At 42.2% G+C, this 17,658-nt stretch overlaps 1 protein-coding gene across 1 annotated transcript in view; it reads left to right on the top strand.

The window, feature by feature from the left end:
* The first annotated feature begins 4,387 nt into the window (after positions 1–4,387).
* The window catches only part of LOC126282469 (uncharacterized), a 147,681-nt gene continuing 134,410 nt past the window's right edge, over positions 4,388–17,658 (top strand). Inside the window, exons 1-2 of the mRNA XM_049982126.1 lie at positions 4,388–4,778; positions 9,633–10,028. Of these exons, the coding sequence (XP_049838083.1) occupies positions 4,388–4,778; positions 9,633–10,028 (787 nt within the window). The remainder of the gene's footprint in view (positions 4,779–9,632; positions 10,029–17,658) is intronic.

The raw sequence follows: 17,658 nt of genomic DNA, 5'->3' as shown, positions 1-17,658 counted from the left end.
GGGCGTATGTGGCACGAAAGAAATAGAAGAGTGTACACGATTACATCTATTCGCCAATGCATACAGAAAGCTGCCACATCATAGCATGAGCACAGCTCTTATGGTACGACTCTTATGGTACGACTAAAGATGTTGAGAGCCCTATAAATTACATCCTCTAAATGAAACTACTTTCCTCAAAACTATAGCTAGCAATTTCCATATCACATAAAAAGAAGTTCAAAGTGTGTGAAATCTTATGGGACTTACCTGCTAAGGTCACCAGTCCCTAAGCTTACACACCACTTAACCTAAATTATCCTAAGGACAAACACACGCACCCATGTCCGATGGACGACTGAACCTCCGCCGGGAACAGCCGCACAGTATATGACTGCAGCGCCTGCATAGGTCGGGCACGCTGCACAAGAGGTACACAGTGGTTGAACGTGACACTATAACTGTTCCACATGGCTTCTGTCGCAAGCAGGTGAACAGTTCCAGCAGCGGACCTGCCCTTACAATACATCACGCCCACCCCAGTGGCATTAGTAGGATAAAGGCAGTTCTGGGGCTCTCGTGATGTCAGATTGATGTGCTAATTTTTAACTAAATTGAACAAATAAACCACCTCTCCCCCTCCCCTACTCATTAATCTGTAGTTATGCTAATTGTTTTATGATGTCCTGGGGATAATCCATCTGTCTGAGAAACCTTGCAACCCTCCCACTCCCCTCTGACATAAGGGACACAAGTTTTTGGTATCCCTTCAAGTTCAGATCTGAGACTCTTTTGCCTCTCCTGGGGAATCTCCCAGACCTCCTCCCCCCCCCCTCGCTCCCCTTCCCCACATGGAAATTGGTGGGAAGGGGACTACCTGTGCTTAGCTGCTGGAGAGATCGGATCTCATGACACAAGACTGAAATCAGTGCAAATATATAATGCAAATCAATTTGTATATTCTTTATTTAATCAGTTTTTGGCTAACAGGGCACCTCCTCTCCCCCTCTCCCCTCCCCCACTTCCCCTGATGTAATAACTACTAAATACCACTGACAGCGGACCAGAAGTCGGCATCCTTTGCTATTTCATACCCAGGAACTACCTCTGCTCTCTCCCTCTCTCTCTCTCTGTTTGTCTGAGGTGGCTGCTTCCTGTTGTAACACTTACACCTCAAACCTGTAGACAAAGGTGACAACCCTACCTACCCGATGAAACTCCATTTGTTTTTGTGGACCTGAACGAAGCATCAGCTGCTGGCATTCTTTTATCAGGAAATTACAGGCCCATTCCCTGTCTCTTTCAAGTGTCTAGTTCCCGTTAATGTGTGAATCAATGTGTTCAAACACACAGATATAGGTTTTCGTCCCTCCACAGAAGACTGCACTCCTATTAGTTAATGGTGGGAACAAAGGGACAACTGGCGAAATTGCGATATCAAAAATCGATGGAAATAGTCGATTTGCAGTATCCTATCAAATTAATTGCTTAATAATGCACAGCAGGCAAATATATCACTTTAAAATACCCACCACCACCTTATGATTCTTCTTCATAAAACATATTTTCAACGTTTGAGAATCACTCGCAAACATTTTACAAATGAAGAAATTAAATTTCCATCAAATAATAGGTTGAGGCACTAAATATATTTGAGATCTTGTGTTCACTGACAATTGATAACACAGACACCCTCTTCCACCACAACGACTCCACCCTACGCTAAACATATCTGATGGAAATAAACCTGACTGCACACACTAGTGATCGGGCAGCACACGCTGTCTGCTGATTTGTGGTTAGCAGTGCTTTCACCGTCTGGAGACATCTGTAGCGGTGCCTGCAGGCCGGCAGCTACACCCCATTTCCCAGCATCCACATGCCGGCCGTATCAGACGTTCAGAGGTCGGAGAAATTGTCACCACGACCACCAAGCAGCCAATCTATTAATATACATTGGGGGGAGGGGACTGCAGGAAAAAATTACTCACAATGCAAAGAGGCTGTCAGAGTCACTTTAACTGATTAGCCAATAAATTTCTTTTCAATATCGTGCTTCCGGGCGGGTGGAAGTGATGACGAGATTACGAGGGATATGATTTGCGAGTTGGAGCAGTAATCAGGCGTTTTCTCGCTGTGGGAAGATGTTTCAACAAAGTTTCAATCTGCCACCTACACAGGGACATCATAATAAAATCAGCTATCTTACCGAATTTATAAAGTGATACATAGTATTAACCTGATATTTACCACTCCTCTGTGCTGGTGCCTTAAGGCTTTGCAGTTAATGAGGCGTTGGGCTACTTTAAGTGACTTTGAAAGTGAGGAGGTTTCATGTGACAGGGATAGAACATGTTGTTAGCACTCCATCATGATCCAAAAATGAGTTTAATATTATAGTCATATGATGGAGGACATAACAAATACTAAGCTGATAAGAAGAGATTTTTTTATCTGGTGAGAAAATACTTAGAGGAAATATAGTCTAAGTCATACTGTTGTATAGGATTTTCACAACAAGTAACTAAACTTAGACAATGTAAAAATGTGTCTATGTCGTGATTTCTTCCATAGTCAAAAACAACTCGCATAAAAGGGAGGAATACACATTTTGCATGAAAATTCGAGGTGTATGGACAACAACATCCCTGCTACGGATTGGGTAAAATGTAATTTTTAAACTGCAATGAGTCTGTTGTGGGGCAGTGGGTAAAACTATAATTCCAAGTCGCACCTGCTGGTCTCACAAAATGCTGTGTCAGTGGCAGGAGAGGGCATGGGCACAAGGGTTCGTTCGACCAGAAGCTGCAGCTTAGCCTGTGAAGACCGGTTAGCTACAAAGAATGCTCTGAGCTGTCACCTTTTGTCCACAGACATAAGGACAAATCGCAGTGGCAGCGCCCTATAGATGGGTGAATAGCTAAGTAACCAGTATGTTGAGTGAGCGGCGACTGAAACGGATGTGTGTGTTGCATGAGAAGATTCAATATGATGAGTGTTTTCCTTGGGCAATTATTCCCCCCTCCCTATGTAAGTTGATTGGTTGACAACTTCTGAGTATTCAGTGCAGCTGGTTGGGACGGAGGAACATAGGGGATGGGGGGGCTTCTCAGTAGGAAGTATTGTCCCCAAGGAGTCATAAATCAATTACCATAACGATAGGTATCCCCATTAAAATCCATGGAGAAGAAAGTATGACTTTGAGGTTCGCCAATGACATTGTAATTCTGTCAGAGACAACAAAGGACTTGGAAGAGCAGTTGCATGGGATGGACAGTGTGTTGAAAGGAGGATGTAAGATGAACATCAACAAAAGCAAAACGAGGATAATGGAATGTAGTAGGATTAAGTCGGGTGACACTGCGGGAATTAGATTAGGAAATGAGACACTTTAAGTAGTAAAGGAGTTTTGCTATTTGGGGAGCAAAGTAACTGATGATGGTCGAAGTAGAGAGGATATAAAATGTAGACTGGCAGTGGCAAGGAAAGCGTTTCTGAAGAAGAGAAATTTGTTAACATTGAGTATAGATTTAAATGTCAGGAAGTCTTTTCTGAAAGTATTTGTATGGAGTGTAGCTGTGTATGGAAGTGAAACATGGACAGTAAATAGTTTGGACAAGAAGAGAATAGAAGGTTTCTAAATGTGGTGCTACAGAAGAATGCTGAAGATTAGATGGGTAGATCACATAACTAATGAGGAGGTATTGAATAGAATTGGAGAGAAGAGGAGTTTGTGGCACAACTTGACTAGAGGAAGGAATCGGTTGGTAGGAATTGTTCTGAGGCATCGAGGGATCACCAATTTATTATTGGAGGGCAGCATGGAGGGTAAAAATCGTAGAGGGAGACCAAGAGATGAATACACTAAGCACGTTCAGAAGGATGTAGGTTGCAGTAGGCACTGGGAGATGAAAAAGCTTGCACAGGATAGAGTAGCATGGAGAGCTGCATCAAACCAGTCTCAGGACTGAAGACCACTACAACAACAACAGGTATCCCCAGGAAGGCATAAACCACTTACCAGAACAATAGGTTAATGGATGTGGGAGAGTTGGTTTTCATGGATCAATTTAAATTATTAGCATATCTAAGATATCGTAAGAGCTTCACAACTCCCTTTGCCCTACTACTTGTGGCAGCTGTCCTTTAGACTCCCAAAACCAGTTCATCTGCCTCTGTCTTGATGTCTGCTGGTGATGTCTGTTCCCCCCTGAAAAGGCGATGTAGGCCAAAAATGGTCAAGCTTTGGTTGTGACATCCAACATAAAGCCAATCAGAGCACCAGAGACTTGGGCAGCATGACACTGCTAGCTTTGCTGGAGGATCGAAAGGCTGTGGTAGTGGTCAGTCCATTGGCAGAGGTGGGGCCATAACCACCAGCAAAGGGGGAGAGAAGGGGTTAAAATCTATGGACCCCACATTAATGGGTGTGATAGCAGCTGGAGTCCAAGCCTGCAGGCAAATGGACAGTAGCAACAGGGAAACACATCGCTACAAGTGGGAGCCTGCAGCTGGACAACATCGTGACCAGCCCTGCAGCCCAGTTGCCTGGGAGACCACAGTGACAATGACACAATGTGGCAGGGGCACAACTGATTTGCATGACAGGTCAGCTGCTCTAGACCAACAACCACCACAAACAACTGCTGTACTTTTTTGCTATCATTTTACCAGCAGCCCCTTCTACTGCTGGCCAAAAGACTGTGCCCAAACAGAAGTTGTGTGGGAAAATGCAGCAGGCCACTATGGTCTAGCGCAGGTGGATCAGGGTGCAACAACTCCAAGAGACCATGCAACTGGTGCCCATAATACAGTCTGCCACACTGCATCCACTGACTGACATTCGCCTGTAAATTACCAGAGAACTCAACCACATGTGGTATGGAAAGAGGTAGACACTACTTGTTCATTTGGGTCTGGAACATACACAAGAGTTGCTCCATCTCTGAATTAGAAGCTGTTTGAAACGTAATGGTAGTTAGATGGTGCATACCACTGCAAATGCAAAAGTCCTCAAACTACCACAATACAAACTGCCAGCTGTTATAAGACTGAGGGGCCTGGGGCATTCTTTGACTACAAAATTGACCAATGATGAGGAAACAGTGACAGCTGACGTGGAGGCAGCTTGAAGATGTATAAGAAACTTGGTAATGGCAGCGTATCCTGATTCTGCACATAGGCTCTGAATGCCTGCGTCTGATGTTCAAAGTTGCGATTATTTCCTGGCCAGTAGACGTGTCTTTGCGCCATCTCCTTCATATAAGTCATACTGCAACATGACGTGTGGAGCACCTGAAGTATGCAGTACACAAAACTGCTAGGGAGACAAATACCCAACACGTTTGCTCCTCTGCGCCCAGCAATACGACCCCCCTGGACAGTGGGGAGTTGATCAAGGGAAGAGAAAAAAGTAATGTGCCACCACATTGGGTCAGCACCTGAAGTGAAGCGCTCTGGCCAGTGCAACTCGACAGGTGAAACGATTTTCGGGAAAAGTAGGTTGATGGCCTGGCAGTTGTGGCCCCTCGCACTGCCAACAGAAAATACAAGGCTTGCTTTAAGGTATTGTCCTAGGTGAACACTGGAACTACTTGATAATTCAACTCTCGATTGATCCACACCAGCACCTGCAATACGTGTTCAGCATTTGTGTGCTGGATGGTAACAAATGTCAAAGCAATAACTGCTGAGAAAGAGGGCCCACATCAACATCAGTGGGCAGTCTCATATGGTACCTTGGAATGCCAACCAAATAAGGAAACCATTGGCATGTGGTTCATGATGATGAACCTGGTCTCACACAGAAAAGTGGGAAACTTTTTAAACCAGGAAACGAAAGTGAGGGCCCCCTTCAACAGATGTGAATAATTGCGCTATGCTTTGGCATGCACTTTTGATGCATAAGTGATGGCTGTTCGTTGCCATCTCGGGTCTGATAGGACAGAATCACACTGTACCATACTCTGACCAAGGTTAAGGCTTTAACTGGTGTGCCACACAGGGAGCAGAGGACAAACACTGCTTGAGGGACTTACCTGAAAAGGTTCATGTTGATCACACATATTGTACATTTCACAATTACTGGTTTCGACCATTGCCTTCTTCAAATTGTTACAAATAGAAATCAGTGGTGCAACCAACTAAGCTGAGTCAGCTGAAACAAAACGTGCAACAGGCCTAGTGACACATAAGAAAAATTAAAATATTAGTGTGATTGACAGCCATCCACACCAGGATTAACAGCAATCCATACGAACCGTACATACCACAAAAATGTTGTGATGTAGGTATCAACATCAAAAAATATATATTTAGGCACACAGTAAGTACTGGATGCATGAATACTTACATAATTAACTGAGAGCAGTACAGGGCACTAAGCTAGAGCACACGGCTAACCAGAACTGTATATTCAATAGTTAAAATGCAATGTGCCTGGTCAGGGGTTAAAATTACTTCATATGGCAAAATGAGCATCTGACAGCTAAACATGAAGTGACAAAATGTGTGGAAATGAAATCCATACTTAAAATCCATATAAAACATGTAAAGAGTAATAATAGATATTTACTACTAGCATGGGGTGTTCCAACATGGAACATGGACATGTTTCATCGATACAGTGCAGATACGGGACACACACTGTGTACGGCCCTGTTCACTCGCTGGCCATTGGCTCCTGCATTCTCACACTTGAGTTCTGAATGTGTAGTGCGAGAGGGCTCATTACCCTCGTCTTATTTGTCTTATTTCCACTTACGTGATAAGACAGAAAACAAGGTACCTGACACATAAATTAGCTTTGCTAATAACTGACAAGGAAGAGTGCATTCCACTCACTGCTCAGCTGAGATGTACGCCCGCTCACTGCAGCCTCTCTATGCTACATGCTCACGTGTAACTGAGGGACGGGATGTGGTCTGTCTATGCTACTTGCTCTGTTTTAACAAACGGACTGGGTTCCCCGGGTAAGTGCACCCCACACAGTTACTGCAATTTCCAAAAGGCAGCAGATTATGCTGGACGATTTGCAGTGTCCACTTTGCAAAGTGGACTGGTAAATGCTACAGGGAGAGGCAAAAGTGAATGTCAGAACACACAGACTGCCTTGTACTACAATAAACACTGGAGAGAGAACCTCATTGGCTTGGCTTTATTATTGAGAGTTGTCCGTAACCCTGTGAGAAAACACGGTAGTGCACAATATTCACTACACTGCCGGTTAAGATTTTGAGTCTGTGTTGTTGTTGTGGTCTTCAGTCCAGAGACTGGTTTGATGCAATTCTCCATGCTAGTCTATCCTGTGCAAGCTTCTTCATCTCCCAGTACCTACTCTAACCTACATCCTTCTGAATATGTTTAGTGTGTTCATTCTTGGTATCCCTCTACGATTTTTACCCTCCGCGCTGCCCTCCAATACTAAATTGGTGATCCCTTGATGCCTCAGAACATGTCCTACCAACTGGTCCCTTCTTCTTGTTAAGTTGTGCCACAAACTCCTCTTCTCCCCAATTCTGTTCAATACCTCCCCATTAGTCCTGTGATCTATCCATCTAATTTTCAGCATTCTTCTGTAGCAACACATTTCAAAAGCTTCTATTCTCTTCTTGTCCAAACTATTTATCGTCCATGTTTCACTTCCATACATGGCTACATTCCATACAACTACAGAAACGACTCCCTGACACTTAAATCTATACTCGATGTTAACAAATTTCTCTTCTTCTGAAACGCATTCCTTGCCATTGCCAGTCTACATTTTATATCCTCTCTACTTCGACCATCATCAGTTATATTGCTCCCCAAATAGCAAAACTCCTTTACTACTTTAAGCTTCTCATTTCCTAATCTAATTCCCGCAGCATCACCCGACTTAATTCGACTACGTTCCATTATCCTCGTTTTGCTTTTGTTGATGTTCATCTTATATCCTACTTTCAACACACTGTCCATTCCGTTCAACTGTCTCTGACAGAATTACAATGTCATCAGCGAACCTCAAAGTTTTTATATCTTCTCCATGGATTTTAATTCCTACTCCGAATTTTTCTTTTGTTTCCTTTACTGCTTGCTCAATATACAGATTAAATAACATCGGGGAGAGGCCACAACCCTGTCTCACTCCCTTCCGAACCACTGCTTCCCTTCCATGTCCCTCAACTCTTATAACTGTTGCTTTCTGTACAAATTGTAAATAGCCTTTCGCTCCCTGTATTTTACCCCTGCCACCTTTAGAATTCGAAAAAGAGTATTCCAGTCAACATTGTCAAAAGCTTTCTCTAATTCTACAAATATTAGAAACGTAAGTTTGCGTTTTCTTAATTTTTCTTCTAAGATAAGTCGAAAGGGCAGTATTGCCTCACGTGTTCCAATATTTCTACGGAATCGAAACTGATGTTCTCCCGGCCGGCTTCTACCATTCGTCTGTAAAGAATTCGTGTTAGTATTTTGCAGCTGTGGCTTATTAAACTGATAGTTCGGTAATTTTCACATCTGTCAACACTTTTCTTTGGGATTGGAATTATTGTATTATTCTTGGAGTATGAGGGTATTTTGCTTGTCTCATACATCTTGCTCACTAGATGGTAGAGTTTTGTCAGCACTAGCTCTCCTAAGGTTGTCAGTAGTTCTAATGGAATGTTGTCTACTCCCGGGGCCTTTTAGTGCTCTGTCAAACTCTTCACGCAGTATCGTATCTCCCATTTCATCTTCATCTACATCCTCTTCCATTTCTATAATATTGTCCTTGACAACATCGCCCCTGTATAGACGCTCTTTATACTCCTTTTACCTTTCTGCTTTCCCTTCTTTGCTTAGAAATGGGTTTCCATCTGAGCTCTTGATGTTCATACAAGTGGTTCTCTTATCTCCAAAGGTCTCTTTAATTTTCCTGTAGGCAGTATCTGTCTTACCCCTAGTGAGATAAGCCTCTACATGCTTACATTTGTCGTCTAGCCATCCCTGCTTAGCCATTTTGCATCTCCTGTCAATCTCATTTTTGAGACGTTTGTATTCCCTTTTGTCTGCTTCGATTACTGCATTTTTATATTTTCTCCTTTCATCAATTAAATTAAGTATTTCTTCTGTTACCCAAGGATTTCTACTAGCCTTCGTCTTTTTATGTACTTGACCATCTCCTACCTTCACTACTTCACTCTGTACCATCTCTGGTTTAGTCAGTTTATCCAGGTCCCATCTCATCAATTTCCCACCCTTTTGCAGTTTCTTCAGTTTTAATCTACAGTTCATAACCAATAGATTGTGGTCAGAGTCCACATCTGCCCCTGGAAATGTCTTACAATTTAAAACCTGGTTCCTAAATCTCTGTCTTACCATTATATAATCTATCTGATACCTTCTAGTATCTCAAGCATTATTCCATGCATACAGCCTTCTTTTACGATTCTTGAACCAAGTGTTGGCTATGATTAAGTTATGCTCTGCCCAAAATTCTACGAGACGGCTTCCTCTTTCATTTCTTAGCCCGAATCCATATTCACCTCCTACGTTTCCTTCCCTCCCTTTACCTACTACCAGTCACCCACGACTATTGAATTTTCGTCTCCCTTCACAAGCTGAATAATTTGTTTTATCTGATGATACACTGACACGCGTCGTCTGAGCCGCGCCCCGTGCTTGCGGTGTTGCAGCGCGCGAGGCAGCAGCGGTCAGCGGCAGGCGAGCGGCGGCGGCCCGCCGCCATGCGGCAGCGCCGGCCACGGCGGTCGTGCTCCCGGCCATGCTGAAGCACACGACGCAGGCGCAGGGCCCGCCCACGGCCACCAACACCACCAGCTCGGGCACGCCGGCGTCGCTGCTGCTGGCCGAGCTGCAGCGCGCCGTGGGCCCGGCCGGCGCAGCCGTGGCCCCGCAGCAGGCGGCCGCCGCCCTGCGCGCCGCCCACCACCACCACCACCACCACCAGCACCACCCGGCCGCCAACCTCAGCCTCAACCTGTCGCAGCGCCTCAACCACTCGCACCTCTCCACGCTCAGCACCTCCAAGCACTCTCTCGGCAATGCCAGCAGCGTCAGCCCCGGAGGCGGTCAGTATACCTACACTGTCTCACATCTCCTACTTGTAACCTGCTATTCGCTCGGTTCCAAGGAGTGGCACTCGGCGTCCATCCCAGCGTCTCCAGCGTAAGCCTCGGCACTCCTTTGCAGAATGAGTCATCGCGGGGAGAGACGAAGGAGTGAGGTTGCTTCGCTCTGCCACTCAATTCCCCAGCTTTTATATATATATATATATATATATATATATATATATATATATATATATATATATATATATATCCATCGAGAAGAAATTAAAACTTAGCACAGCACCTGGAAGAGCTGCTGAACGGAATGGACAGTGTCTTGAAAGTAGGATAACAGATGAATATTAACAAAAGCAAAACGAGGATAATGGAGTGTAGTCGAATTAAGTTGGGTGATGCTGAGGGAATTAGATTAGGAAATGAGACACTTAAAGTAGTAAAGGAGTTTTGCTATATGGGGAGCAAAATAACTGATGATGGTCGAAGTAGAGAGGATATAAAATGTAGACTGGCAATGGCAAGGAAAGCGTTTCTGAAGAAGAGAAATTTGTTAACATCAACTATAGATTTAAGTGCCAGGGAGTCAATTCTGAAAGTATTTGTGTGGAGGTTAGCCATGTATAGAACTGAAACGTGGAGGATAAATAGTTTAGATAAGAACAGAATAGAAGCTTTCGAAATGCAGTGCTACAGAAGAATGCTGAAGATTAGATGGGTAGATCACGTAACTAATGAGGAGGTACTGAATAGAACTGGGGAGAAGAGGAGTATGTGGGACAACTTGACTAGAAGAAGGCACCGGTTGGTAGGACACGTTCTAAGGCATCAAGCGATCACCAATTTGGTATTGCAGGGCAGCGCGGAGGGTACAACTCGTAGAGAGAGACCAAGAGATGAATACACTAAGCAGATTCAGAAGGATGTGGGCTACAGTAGGTACTGGGAGATGAAGAAGTTTGCACAGGATAGAGTAGCATGGAGAGCTGCAGCAAACCAGTCTCTGAACTGAAGACCACAACAGCAACAAAATATATTACCTGAGATTCTCCATGAAGTGACAACAAGGACTGGGACACTAGTGGTGTTTGATGATATAACCTTGCTCAACGGAACGCATTCTCCATCCCACTGCACAGAATGACGTATGAAATTTCCCCACCTTCTTTCTGGGCAGAAAGGAAGGCACACAATCCTGAGGCTTCAGACATGACTTGGGCCACTTCCTACACAAGATGCCTCTCCAATGTAAGTTACTGGTCTCATTCCTGTTGTCAGAAGCTTTTAGTTCTTCTAACTGCTTTGCAGTAAAATGCAATCTTTGGTTCATCTTTCCACAACGTTATCTGTGTGTTTTATCCACTATCAGTTTGTAATTGTTATCACCAAGTATTTAATTGAATTGACTTGCTTTAGACTGGACCGAAAATTATCAGATACCAATCCATACTCATGTAGATCACCCCAGACTTTTCATCCTTTATACTCAATTGCCACTTTTTGCATCATGCAGATATAGTGTCTAAATCATTTTCCAATTGGGTTTGACCCTCTGATGAGTTTACTAGACAGAAAATGACGGCACCATCTGCAATCTAACACTTAAACGGATGTTCTGTAACAACGAATTTTCCTTTCTCAGAAACACTTTTCTTACATTGCAATCGCGTTTTCCTTGCCTTCTGAACTTCGGCCATGGTGATTTTTTTCAACGTATGTGCTTTTCCCAAGGTTCTCGGGTATAATACCCGATACAACTGTGGAGGTGGACCCTTGACAAACACCCATGAATCTTGGGGAAGCAGTCGTTGCTACGTAGTTTAAATGTCTAATTCCTCAATCTGACCCCATCAGCATCGCTTCTTTAATTCAATTATGTTTTCTTACCCTTGTTTTACTTTTGTCAATGTTCATCTCATAATCTCTTTTTCATTAAGTTCGTTATTGGGTTTTGTATAATTTACCGATGCCACCAAACAGTTAATTATTATTATTATATGACCGTGTGCTTAATGGATGAAAGGCTATTGGTTTTTCTGCTGTGGTTTCGGGGGTATTTCATCCGAGTGCAGCTGTTTTGCAACTGAATAGTTAATGATTAAAAGTTTGTCTATTATTAAGGACCACAAAGGTTGCGATGTAAAAACTGATATATATTTTCTACAAACACACAAATTCTGAGGCCTTACACATCTAATTATGGTTATATCTATTTATTGGTTACTGATTTTCAGTACTTCGTCACACGCAATGCTGATGGTTAACATTCACAACAATCCTGACTGCAATCCATGGTTGTTGCTGGCCGACGCAGTTGACACGAAACACGTAATTCGGCACTTGTCACTTTCTGTTTCATATCACTCGCGAATCGGTATTAGTGAGGGTCAACCCCACGACGATCAGGGGGACGTGCCCACTCGTCATACTCTGGTGAATTTTATCGATTACAACTCACTCGACCACCATCCTTGCCCGTCTCTCCTGCACTACTTCTCACTCGACATCCTCCAGTACTACTCCACACTCGACACTCGTCTCTCTGCCTCTTGCAGCGCTCAACAATCAACTCCTGTCTACTATCGACCTGGGCATCGGATACTAGCATCTATGTTGATGGGATCACAGATCCCTTACATCCCCACCCTAAAAACCTTCTTTGTGGTCACAGGCGAGAAAGAATAATAGGAAAAAGTTATCACATAGTATATAAATGAAAATGAGGAACATAAGTTCTGGTTCAAATACTGAAAGTTACATCATATGACAAATAATACCCTATGGACTCCGGTAGCAAACTGCCCCTACAGAAACATCTTACACTATCAATATATCTTAATTAACATAACATGTTAAATATTTTTACAAACATTGTCTTACATTCAATTACCAAAAATCTTCACTTCGAAAGGTTTGTATGGGCCATTAACCACATGTTTGTTACTGGTAATCTTTTATAACTTGCTACAGCAAAGAAAAGAAAACAAACTAGTTGAGTGCCAGGTACCCCTTTGGTATGCCGTTCTTTCAGCAGGGTTACTGCCATCCATACTACTATCACACTAACTTATATCTCACTTGGTCCACAGACATGACAGTTAAGGAAGAAATTCACATCTTATTCATTTGAGTCTTTAACACTAGCAAAATTGAATATCAAAACAAAATATAGCATTTACACCTTGACTTATGCAATTATTTTACAATTCCTCATACCACTACAGATTGATTCAATAATATTAAATGCTCCTTTATGCCACTAAGTATGTATTACATAACTATTTGCTTCGCTATTACTAATGTGGTCACCCAATGAAAATTTTAAATTACTGATCATTTCATTTTGTCAGACATTTACTGTCATTGATAATGCTCAGATGAGAAATATAATATTTCCAATTATACTGACATTAATCCAAATCTGCTATATGGATATTTATTATTCATTAGACAGTGCCAGAATTCTGCTTCTAAAGCTTGATGTAAATGCAATCATACTTGACTTTGATAGCTAATTGGATACATGAATTACTCATTACTCATGAGTTACACTTTCTGTTTTATTCAGCATACTTTAGACAAACATGTATACCTACAAATAACTTGCAAACAGATGTTGCTCATGTGCTAAATGACACACTTCAATACTTCAAACATCGCATACTCAATACACTTCATTACACATAACTCCCTCAACTTAACAGCAACTTCAACTGCAAATAAATATCCATCTTCAAACTACATCAACCCTCCATATTCGCTGCAATAACTAAATAAAAATACTACTCCAGGCTCCTTGGCCTCTCCATTCATCATATTTCACATCATTTATTCGAACAACTATCTCCTCATGTATTTGTTTCTTTATATGCCATCCTCATTACAAGCTGATACATTACTTCAATTTTCTTACACCACTTTGACCTTTTCATGCCTCACAAAACAACTCTATAAGATTACACACACTCTTGTTTGACCAATTAGCTTCCCACCATATTTTATATACATTTGCTTTCTGATCTGGTTCTCATTTTATTACTTCTGGCACTAATAATAATTTTGCAATGTACTGACGCTAAGCTGATTTTTGACTTATTGATTCTCTGACATCTCACACTCTACATCAACAGTAACAACTTATCCTTATTTTAAGTCAACTACAAATCTGCTACATGGGTCCTGACTGAATTATTTGGATGACCACTACCAATCCTAACTACTACACACTAACTTTCTTAACCTAAGGATAGAGAAAGATGGAAGAGGAGTGAAACATGAAATAAGAAATAGTCTCACCCAGCTGGGAGTGTACCAGTCGCCACTTGGTATACCAGCAAAAGAGTTGCTGGCTCCCTACACCTCATTTAGTTTACTGGGTCTCTTATTTCTTCAATTTGTACCTCATAATCACTTCGTCTGTCTTCTCCCCTTTCATAGTTCCTGTCATCATCATCTCTCCTATGATTGTGGTAAAGCTGTCGACCATTGCCATGGTTCCTATGACCATTACCCCCACCTCTACCACTGTAATTTGGTGGGCCATTAAACTGACTTTGATAGTAATTATTTCCACCTTGTTTCTGACCATGCATTTGGTTGTTTTCCTGTGCACGACTAGTCTCTAATTGCTCCAATACTTCCATTAAAGTATCTTTATCTTTAATCAGGCTTCCAGATAAATTTTCTTGCATCCTTTGACCTCCTTTTAACTGCTGATATCATTATGTCGGCTTTCAATGGCTGCTCCAATGTTTCACCCATACATGCTCAGCAAATTCTCTCAAGGTACCTCTCCAGGTATTAAGGGACTTGCGATGCACTAAATCTTCAAGTGTTGCACACTGGTGAGTTTTGGACCAGTATTTCTTTAAAAACCTTTCCCCAACTTTACTTAAGCTGTTAACTTCTTCTTTCTTCCTAACTCCACAGGTGAAAGCTTCACCTTCCATTCTGTCTATTGCGAACTGAATTTTATCTGCATCTCGTAAGTGCACTGGGAAAACTCCTTGTAACCACTTAGTAAATATCATTGGATGCAATGCCCCTTTGGGTTTATATTTTTGCCGAATGTGGGCCTGGGTATACTTATTATCAGCATTTACTAGTGTAACGAAGTTTCCCTCAACTACTGTTAAGGTGGCACTATTTATCTTACTTTCAATCTTTTCGGTTTTAGTTGCTAGCTATTGGACTCCCTCCTGTAGCTATTTGATCTCATTTGTGACTATATGTTCCACAGCCTCCTCCAATTTCACTTGCCTATTTCCCAATTTACCAATATTAACTTGGTGCTGCTGTTGTATTTGTACCATATCTCTAATTTGTTGAAGTTGATGTGTTTCAATTTTCTGCATCCTCTCTTCCAATCGAGTTTTGATGTCCTTGACATCCCCCTCCGCTTTTCTGATTGTCTCTGCCTTCATTTTGTTCATCTCTTCTCAGAGTTGATCTACCTTCACCTGTATCTTGTCATCTCTCTCCTAAAGGGTTATTCTCATCTCTTCCTGGAATTACTGCAGCCCTTTCCTTAAGTTTTCTCAGTTTTCTTTGGACATCTCTTCTATACCTTTCTTGATTTCTTGGAGCATCTTAAATATTGTTAACTGCAATTCTCCATTCTCTAGACTCAATTCTTTTCCAAGAGGTTTTACTGGTGTCTCAGGGTAACCGGTTGAATGACACAATGAGCTGTCCATTGACAATCCAATACTACCAATTCCTGACTCATCCTTGTCCTCCTGAACTATATCCATTTTTGTAACTACCTCCTCCACAACCTTTTCTTTCAAATCAGGATCCATTCTAACTATTCACTATGCACAGACAAGGAAAAAAAATAACCTTTTAGTAACCCAAACACTCACTAATTAGCTAATAACGAAATAATCCATCACTGTATTTGGTTAACCCAGACTGGCAAAATAGACCTCTCCATTGAACACCATAAATTACAGAAGCCTATCCACATCAAACATCAATGACTGCATTTATACACAAAATCTCGAAGTAACATACACACAACTTAGAAGACATACAAACATGTAGTTTACAATAAATAATGCAAATGAGACACTATTCTGTGCTGTACAGCATGAAACACAAGCGCATATTAGCATACCATGCATCAGAGCAAATTCGCAAAAAAAAAAAAAAAGTTTTCATAATTTCTGCAATCGACAAATTTAATTTGAAGTGCCTTCCGTGCTTTGAAGATAGTAGAATATGGTTTACTATAGCGCCAGTAAATCGTCCTCATTCACCCATCGACGCTCGTCGAAGTCGCGATGTTTTGACGTTTGAAGTCGCGCTGCTAGTCGTGTTGGCGTTGGCTCCTCCGGCGCGGCGGCTGTCAGCCGAAGCGTCGTTGTAGCTAGTGTGGTGCCGTGTGCACTGCTTACGTCCGTGACGACTCCCGCCGACGCAGTTCGGTGGTTGGCGACGGGATGGAGCTGCTGTCACGTATTTCGTTGATCTGCGGGTAGGTGGCGCAGACGTCGTATACTTCGATGGTTCGCCACTAGATGTTTCTATTTCAACCACTTGGCTCCGCTGTAGTCACCCGTCAGTGTGGTACATCTCGGTTGTCTAAATCCTTGATGTCGCTGCGTGTGGAACTGCTTCACATGCTTTCGCTAGCTGCTCACATAGTGAAGGTGACGTCATCCAACAATTACGCTACAGTCAACACTCGCAAATGCGGTAACAGTTTATGGGTCCACATCAAATTGAGCGATTTACACCGTTCAAAAGATAATTTCGGATACAAAGTCACTTGAAAACATGTCCCTGATACTTTCGTAACGGAATTTTGGCTGGTTCACTCGCGGTTATGCACAAACGCCCCTTTTCATAGAATATGAATTCTACAGCAATTCACGCAGGTTCTCGTGTCCATACTTCAACATATTGTTCATTAACACTGCTTTTATCACTTGAACTCATAAAAACAAATTGTTTACTGTTTCTCAGTCACTTTGCACTTAAATGTCTAAATAATGTGCTTCGTTCCCGCGAGTTCTAATTTCACAATTCCTGTTATATTACACTGTTTCTAGTTGGAATATTGTAATTTTAGTCACAGTAACGACAATACCGGATTGCTCTTGCACTACAATTGTCCCATAATTGCAAATGTCATTCCACTGAAGCCAAAAATGGTGTTTAATAAATCATTGTTCGGATCCGAAGATTGCAACTGTCCTTTTCACAGGAGCCATGATGAAACACCCCCGATTAAGTTTCTTATTGGGTTTTGTATAATTTACCGAAGCCGCCAAACAGTTAATTATTATTATTATATGACCGGTGCTTAATGGATGAAAGGCTATCGGTTTTTCTGCTGTGGCTTCGGGCGTATTTCAACCGAGTGCAGCTGTTTTGCAACTGAATAGTTAATGATTGAAAGTTTGTCTATTATTAAGGACCGCAAAGGTTGCGATGTAAAAACTGGTAAATATTTTCTACAAACACACAAATTCTGAGGCAGTTGCTACCTTCGCATTACACGTCTAATTACGGTTATATCTATTTATTGGTTACTGATTTTCAGTACTTCGTCACACGCAATGCTGATGGTTAACATTCACAACAATCCTCACTGCAATCCATAGTTGTTGCTGGCCGACGTGAAACACGT

This window comes from Schistocerca gregaria, chromosome 7, assembly GCF_023897955.1.
Source record: "Schistocerca gregaria isolate iqSchGreg1 chromosome 7, iqSchGreg1.2, whole genome shotgun sequence".
Classification (NCBI taxonomy): domain Eukaryota; kingdom Metazoa; phylum Arthropoda; class Insecta; order Orthoptera; family Acrididae; genus Schistocerca; species Schistocerca gregaria.
Note: the sequence above shows the minus strand (reverse complement) of the source record. Positions and strands in the feature narration are given on the sequence as shown.